Source organism: Fukomys damarensis, unplaced genomic scaffold, assembly GCF_012274545.1.
Source record: "Fukomys damarensis isolate Sample0158 unplaced genomic scaffold, DMR_v1.0_HiC HiC_scaffold_30, whole genome shotgun sequence".
Classification (NCBI taxonomy): Eukaryota; Metazoa; Chordata; class Mammalia; order Rodentia; family Bathyergidae; genus Fukomys; species Fukomys damarensis.
In genome coordinates, this window is record NW_022900942.1 from 34,168,206 (window position 1) to 34,176,884 (window position 8,679).

General features: G+C 38.4%; 1 protein-coding gene across 7 annotated transcripts in view; it reads right to left on the reverse strand.

Annotated features, from left to right (window-relative positions):
* The window catches only part of Me2 (malic enzyme 2), a 76,554-nt gene that overhangs the window by 55,967 nt on the left and 11,908 nt on the right, over positions 1-8,679 (reverse strand). For 4 of the 7 annotated variants that reach the window (XM_010621731.3, XM_010621730.2, XM_033757601.1 and 1 more), the window contains exon 2: positions 7,692-7,811. In XM_010621731.3, coding sequence (XP_010620033.1) covers positions 7,692-7,799 — 108 coding nt within the window. In that variant the 5' untranslated portion in view covers positions 7,800-7,811. Of the gene's footprint in view, positions 1-3,122; positions 3,325-3,401; positions 3,514-7,691; positions 7,812-8,679 lie in introns of those variants that run through there. The other 3 variants (XM_010621732.3, XM_010621733.3, XM_010621734.3) reach the window with 3 other exon arrangements.

Genomic DNA, 8,679 nt, shown 5'->3' on the forward strand with positions numbered 1-8,679 from the left:
ATTGGAAAATGGTAGATTATTAAGAGGTAGGGTCTTTTTCATCTTTTTTTTTTTTTTGGTACTGGGGATTGAACTTGGGACCTTGTGCTTGTGAGGCAGGCAGCAGAACCACTGAGCTAAATTTCCGGCCCCAATTTATCTTTTTTTATGGGAGAGTAGTACTTTATTGTGTGTGAACACCATGTTTTATCTATTCATTTGTGATGAACATGTGAGTCCCTTCCAAATTTAACTAGAATGAGTTGTGCTGCTATAAACAGGGATATGCATGTATTACTGTAATATGATGTATATAACCAGCTACACACAACAAATGTAAATACTATGTACTGCAAATACATACAAACAAGGGAGGAGATCAAGAGGTAGGGGAGGGGCTAAGGAAAGGCAAAGGGATGAAAGAAGGAATTAAGACGTGTTATGTATACATACTGACTCCATACAAGGAATGCAAACATTATGCATTGTACACACATACTAATAAACTAAAACTATTTTCAAAAAGAGGGTGGTCTTCAAGTCACTCAGAGTAGGTCTTTAAAGGAAATTGTGGGTCATCCTCTTTCTCATGTCATGGCTTTTCCCCACTGCGCACTCCCCTCCATGATTTGCTGCCTTGCCACAGGCCCAAAAGCAGCAGGATCAACTGTCCACAGACTGAAACCTCTAAAACTGTGAACCTCAAAAAAAATTTTTTTTGGTACCAGGGATCAAACTCAGGACCTTGTACTTGAGAGGCAGGTGGTGGAACCACTGAGGTAAATCCCCGGCCTAAAACATTTTTCTTTTTAAGTTGATTTCCTCAGGTATTTGTTAATATTGACTGAAAGCTAATTCATCTACATACATCACTTCTGATAGAGATCCCTTAATCAGATTGTTAAACATGCAGGTAGGCATGCTAGTGTGCAAATAAGAGGTACTTTCTCTTCTTTCTGAGTGCAATTAGAATAGTCCACCAAGGATTAAGAAATTAATAAATACTTATTTATAAAGCTCACAACATGATTAACAGAAATTTATAAAGTCAAATTGGAAACAGTACTCAATAACAGGGTTATAGCTAACTAAATTATAAGACATTACTGAATGGAATAACGATTCCCAGAGTACTTTACAGTGTTTAAGGTAGCTTTACAAGTTTTACAAATTTTTCCCCCTATACAACAATTTAGATGAGGAAACTTGGGATGTCTCAGTCTGTTCAGGCTGGTATAAAACTATCATAACCTAGGTAGCTAATAAATAAGCATTTATTCCTCATATCCTGGATGCTGGGAGTCTAAGACCAAGAAATCAGTATATGTTTTTCATCATACCAAGGCAGGAAGACTGCAAGTCTGAGCCCAGACTGGTCAATTTTGTGACTCAGCAAGACTCTATCCCACAAAAATGAAAAAGGCCTGCAGATGTAGCTCAGAGTGAAGGCGTTGGGTTCAATGCCCAGTACCATAAAAGATTTACATAGATACTTACAATTTTTAAATTTTTTTTTTTTGGGGGGGTACAGGGGATTGAACTCAGGACCTTACGCTTGTGAAGCAGACAGCAGAACCACTGAACTAAATCCCTGGGCTGATACTTACATTTATTTAGTTCTTTTAGTTCTAGCAATTTATTGTTTATTATTCTAAATAAAGTACTTTAGGATTAGAATCTGAAGTAAAATCTCTTCATAATCTCATATCTTAAAAATGGTATTTAGCTTAATAAAGATTTCACTAATATTATGGGAAGAACTGGGAATAAGGAATTTAGATGGCAGGAAAAATTTGAGATGATTATTTGAGCTATTATTTCATAGTGTTTGTTTTTTTTAATTACAGAAGGGCTCCTATAACTCTGACATATCACTTCATCCATAAATATGTTGGCTTCTTTCTTGCTAAGACAGCCAATACAGAGGTATGAAGATCTGAAGAAAGTAAGGGGGAGGCTATGCATATGTTTGGCTCATCTTATAATCAAACAATTGCTTACAGTTTTACAATTATAATCATAATAAATTCAACCTCAATATTCTCCAGATTTGCTGTTTGATAATTCTATCTTATGGAAGCACCGTTTAAGTATAAAATAAAATACCACAGTTACCTCTAAATGTTTGAAGACTCTGATAAAAATGAATATCCAATTCAGTATTATGTATTTTCTATACTAGGCTCCCACTTGAGATAATGAAAAAGTTCTGGAACTAGATAGTGGTAATAGTTGCACAACAATGAATGTATCTAGTATCACGGAGTCCTACATTTTTAAATGGCAATTATGAACACAGCAACAGGGGAACCTTTAGTAGATTAATGATTAAAACACATTTAAACAGGTTCCCAATTTAGTCTTGCCTTTAATTACATTTAACACAACAGCAACAAACTCTTAAAAGATTTATAAATACATGAAATTATTAATTTGGTCTACAGCACAAATTTGATTTCTTAACATGATGAATTCCAAAGAAGCTCATGACCTCCTAATTAGGAATAACCAGTCTATGGTCTTTCTTAAAAACAAACAAAATCTTTCTAAGACTGGAGGTAGTAGAGCATGCTCTTCATATGTGCAATGCCCAGCATCAACCCCTACCCCAGCACCAAAAATACCCTGAAAACAAAGAAACAAACAAACAAACAAAAAACCCAACTGTGATACTAAGGGATTTCCAGAAGTGGTCTTCCAAAGACCTAATATACAGATACTACGTAACGTTAAGAGATTTAATTTTCTTTTCTCTTTTTCTCCCTTATACCCTTTCTCTTTTATCTCCTTCCCTCCCTCCGTCTTTTCTTCCTTTACTGGGAATCAAATATAGGGACTGGTACAGACCTCACATTCTTTAGAAATATTATAATGCATTTAGATTATCCCCTTTCTTGAAATTTGTCATTTAATGTACTTTATAAATTTGTTATAACCCCTAAGTACCCAGAGAACATATTTATCAAGGGGCTACTCTATGTATGACATTGTAAAAAATTCAAAGAAGTATAGGAATGGTACTGCCCAAAGGAACCTGAAATGCAGTCAAGAAGAAATAAACCCACAGAGATATAAATACTATCAATGATTTCAATAATAGCATAAGACATGAAATGATGCATAAAGCAATATATATTGATTACCTGCCACAGGAACAGAAAGATAAAAACTGTTCTGGAGTTTCAAAGAAGGGAACAATTACTCCAGTCCATGGTGGTATAAAAGGCTTTACAGGAGAACTACAGTTGGATTGGGAGTGCTGGGGACTCGAGGGTCTCAAGCATGGTAAGCAGGAACTCTATGACTGAGCTGTAACCCCAGCCTAGGATTTCTAATGAGGTGTACCTAGAAGAGCAAGCAAGATTTGAAGAAGTGAGGAAAAAACAAAAGGGCTTAAGATTTGCATTAAGCTTCGAACTCACTGCGTTATGACTTATACGTAGATAGCTCCTCTGGCCTGATGTGCTCATAGGTGGTACTCTGGGGAGGGGACTGGATCATGGAGGTGTTATAGTCATCAGCGGTTCAGTCCCCCTGAGGAGTTTATTTTTATTACTATTATTTTAAAATCTTTTATTGGCACATGTTAGACACATATAATGTTACCATTCATCATAGGGAATTTGTACCTGCACATGATATATCTTGCTGTTTTTCTTCCCATTCCCCCCATCTCCCTCAACCTCTCTTCCCCTCCTTATTAATAATAGCTTTGTTTCCTCTTTCCTTCTGTTCTCTCTTTTTTTCTTGTTCCCCCTTCCTTTCCCCCCACTGACAGGTTTATAGTTAAATGTGATGTGGGAGGTGAAGCTTGGTTGAAGGAAGTGGGTCACTGGGGGTGTGGGCCTAGAAGGGTGTATTCTCTTTTCCTCCTCCCTTAAGACCTCTCTCTGCTTCCCACTGCCATGCCATAAACTGTGACTCTTCTGCCATGCTGCCCTTCCTTGGAGCCAGAAAACTATGGATTAAAACCTCTACAAACTGTAAGCCAAAATAAACTTTTCCTCCTTAAGAGTTGTGGGTATTGGGTATTGTATCCCAGTGATGAGAAAGTAACTAAGACAGATTTTGGTACCAGAGAAGTGGGGTCACTGCTGTAGCTCTACCTGACCTTTGTGGTTCACGAGCTATTTGAACTGGCTTGTGGGAGGAGTTTGGAAAGGCTTGGAGATGCTGGCTGAAAAAGCAGCTCTCAAATACTGTATATTCAGCTACATGGGAGAGTCAAGTCACAATGCAGAAGACCAGAATGCAGACAGAAATACAGTAAGTAAAGAACAGGATCAGGAGATTTCAGTTGGGAACAAGGACTCTACTGGCAGCTGGCCTCCAGGCCATGTGTGTTATGCTTTGGCGGAAAACGTGTCTGCATTTTGCTCTCATCCTGAGACTTTGCAGGAGATTGAGATTAAAGGTAGCAGTCTAATTAATCTGACACAGGAAATGTCAAGGCAGCCAAATACTTAGGCTGTGGTTTGGATACTGTTAATGGCTTTTAGCCAGCTCCACATTGAGAATCAAGAGCAAAGGGCCCAGAAGAATGGTTTATAAAAGAAACTCTGGTAAAGTTGTGGCCTGTAAAGACTGGGCAGGCTTGGTTGCTGAAAAGGTTGGCATTAAGAATTTTTCAAAAGTACTTTGGAACTGGACAATAGGAAAAAAATGGCTTAAGGGAAGGCATGTGAGCAATCATGAAGACCCCACCCTCAAGGCTCAAAAATGCAAAAGTGAAAGGCTTTCATTTGAGAAGAGATGCCCAGGGCCATCTGTTGGAGAAGGACCACCCAGGCTTTCAATGATAACAAACAACCCACTGGGGCATATGTGCCATATGTTCACCAACACTGACCTAGGGCATTGATTCCCAAGATTCAGTATACTGTGTTCAGCCAGCCCAATCACACTGGCTTCTGCAACTACTAGCAAAATACAAAAGCTGTCAGCTACTGTGCCAGCTGACAGCAGACCTTTGTGTTATTCACGTGGTACTGGTTTTAAATGTATGCAGAAATTAAGAATTGTGGGGTCAGGAAGGCTTTCACTCAGATTGCAGAAGAAGGCCTGGGAGGCCACACAGTATGCCCCTGAAGGCACTGCATAAAGCATTGGAGACTCAGGATGTTGGGAAAGCCAGGAATGTGGAATGTCTCAGGAAAGCCCCATGGAATGAGCAAAGCTGGCCCAAGAGAAAAGTCATGAGGGGTTACAATCACCCTCTAAATGCCACAGGGGTGGCATCTCCTAAGCCCTTTGGAGTTCACATCTCATCACAACTTGATCTGGTTGCTAGACATGGAACTATATAGGCTTTAAGTATTTGCCCCACTAGATCTCAGCTTTGCTTTGGTCCCGTTCTTTTCTATCCCCCTATTTCTTCCTTTTGGAATAGGAACGTTTACCCTGTGCCTTTGTATGTTGGCAGTGTTTAACTTTTCATTTTTACAGGCGCTCACAGTTAAGAGTTTGCCTTATATGTTAGAGGAGACTGCATTTGGACTTTATGGCAATGCTGAAACTATCAGGACTCTGCTAACACTTAGAGATGGACTAAATGCATTCTGTATAAAGAGATGGGCATGAGCCTTTTGGAGGGCAGAGGCAGAATGTTATGATTCATATTTAGATGTCCCCCTGCAGTTTCTGCTCTACTATATTCCTCTGCCATTTGCCCTGCCCTGGAGCCAGCTGACTATGGACTGGAAACCTCTGCAGACTAGGAACCAAAATAAACCTTTCCTTCTTAGAATTTTATCAGGTATTGCATCCCAGTGACAAGAAAGTAACTAAGACAAACTGCTTGCTGAATTTTGACTCTGTCAGGTACCAAGAATAAAAAGATGAAGTGCTCTGCATGACCCTTGGTCAAATTATCCTTTGTAAGTCTAAAACCCTGAAAATTTATACTATATAGTTCATTATTTTGCCAATAAGAGATGGGATTGATTTTTTTTTTTTTTTTGAGACAGGGTCTTATTATATTGTTCAGGCTGGCCTTGAATTCACTATGTAGTTCACACTGGCCTCAAACTTGTGACAATCCTCTTGCCTCAGCCTCCCAAGTGATGGGATTACAGGCATGCACCACCACCCCAGCTAGGGATTCCCAAATTTTTGATTACTTTTCTTTTCAAATGAATCACACTTTAAATTTGAACATACCTTTCCTGAAAAAGAAAAATTTCATATATTACAATAAACTATGCATCCTCTTGCAAGCTTCCTTAAGACATCTTTCCTGAATTATATTTACTTATTATTTAATACATATTTAATCAAAGCTATACTTAATTAATTTCTTTTGCACTTGGGATTGAACCCAGGGCTTTGCTCTTGCTAAGCATGTAGTTTACCACTGAGTCACAACCAAAGTCACTATTTATTCATTTTTTAACCATATACCAGACACAACGTTAAGCATATCAAAAGCCTTATTTTATCTGATGCCCTGAAAACATCATGAAATAGGAGCTATGTTTCTTGTTCTTCTTTTTCAGATAACTTCTGCTAAGATGCTTGGAGAGCTTGGTCAGACTCCCAGTCACCTGGCAAACCAAGGGTGAAACTAGAATTGTAACCTCTTTGTTTTTTGACAAAAGATCTCACTATGTAGTCCAGATTGGCCTTAAACTCAAGGAAGTCCTGCCTCTGCTAGGCATGGTAGTACATGCCTATAGGGCTAAGTCCAGTCCTTTTAACTATTAAGTTTGTTATTTAATGTTGCCACTAAAAAATAGAGAAGGATTTGCTCACTGTTATGGTTTGGGTCTAGATGTCCCCCTGTAGCCTCATGTGGTCATCTAGATCATCTAGGCTTGATCTAGAGTGTGTGAAGCTGGAACTGATTCATGATGCAATGCTAGGCTCAAAGGTGCTACGATTAAGGATGTGAGTGCTACCTACCCTAAGTATTCTGAATAAGATAAAAGGGGCAGGGAGACTGTGTTAATCTGTTACCTTTGCTGCCTTTTGTGTGTGCGCCATGTTGTCTCTCCTCTGCAATGCCCGTTTGCCATCCTAGACTTGGAGCCAGCTGATTATGGACTGAAACCTCTACGAACGAGAAGCCAAATAAACCTCTTCCCCTCTAACTCTGGGTGTCAGGTATTTTGCCTCAGCAATGAGAGAAAAGTAACTAACATACCCACCAAACCCAGCTTAGATAAAGGATGAAGTCATGAGTGGATTTCAATAATGTCTAACACTTCCATTCTAAAGATGATAACAAAATGAGTCAGGGACTCTCTTCTATGAAGCACTAGACCAATTAATGAGCAAAATTATTTATATTCAATAACTTGTGCCCAAAAAGCCAGATGGGAGTTGGGGTAGGGTGGATTTTAGATAAAGGTTCATTTCACAATTTTGGTCCCACCTTCCAAAGAACTAACTGATAAGCCCAAGGCGAATGAATACCTGGATAAATTTAAATATACCACATCTGGCAAAACAGTCCTGGCTAGAGGGCTGGCCTAAACTAGCTAGAAATAAGAATCAAGTCAAGTTATTTCGGGTGGTAAAAGTTGTAAAGAATGAAATTTAGGAGGAATAAAGCAGCCATGATTTCTGTTATATGAAGAATGAAAAGTTCATGTAAAGAAGCAAATAACTCTGAAAGGTCTTAGGATAAAGTTATCAAATACAAAAATTTCATACCTTGTTAGTCTAAAATATATTAATCCTATAAGAAGAGAGAAAACACTAATGTTACTAACCTTGTTTGTTCTTGGATTCAACATGAGTGGCTTTCCTTTCTCTTTCGTGTGCAAATGACGGCATGCCACAGCACAAGGAGTGGCAACTGATCTCAATCGGGAAAACATTTTTTCTTTCACCTGGTGAAATAAGCAAATAAAGCACTGTTAAGAAACATGTATTTCACTTAGGAGTATATAAATAGGTCACACATTTGTAAATACTGAATAGTTTCTCTGGTGTGAATAAACTGTAATAGTACATAAGATCCTAATGAGATAACTGACATTGTGAAATGGGAAGAAAGGGGCTAAAGGTGTAGGGAAGGTGGGATGGGTAGGGGAAGGGTAATAAGGGAAAAGAAAAAAATGTGAGATAATGAAAAGATGAAAATAAAGTGTTTGTAGATGGGGTAAAGGGAGGGCAGGGACAAGGGGAAAAAATGAGAACCAAGACCTGTCATGTAGAGGGAGAAGCTCCCAACAATGAATGTAACTGTACTGTATCCCAAAAATGTACCAATAAACTCAATTAAAGCTGAAAAAAAAAGAAACGTGTAGAAATGCACATACATCAGGTGTTAGTTTTCAAAGGCAGATTTAGAAAGCTTACTTTCCATGTGTGAAAATGCCCTTTGATAACATATTTACATGTTCACAGATTATAGCAGTTGTAAAAAGGCAGAAGACAACTTTCCTGGTAACTCTTTTAAATTTCTGGATAATAATCACTGCTACTTTGTAAGTACTACCTACTATATGCCAGACTGTGCTAAACACTGAACCATTCTATCTTACACGAGTGAGATGAGATATATCTCTCCCATTTTTAAGAAAAAGAAATAGAGAGGTTAAGAAACAAGGAAACATCCACTAAACAGCAAGGTGAGCTCCATTTTATGAGCCTGGGAGTTTAGTTTTATGGTGAAAAGGTAAATAACAGGAAAGCTGGAACATTCACATTCAGAGGACAAGGAGCTATTCCAATTCTTTTTTTTTTTTTTTTTTT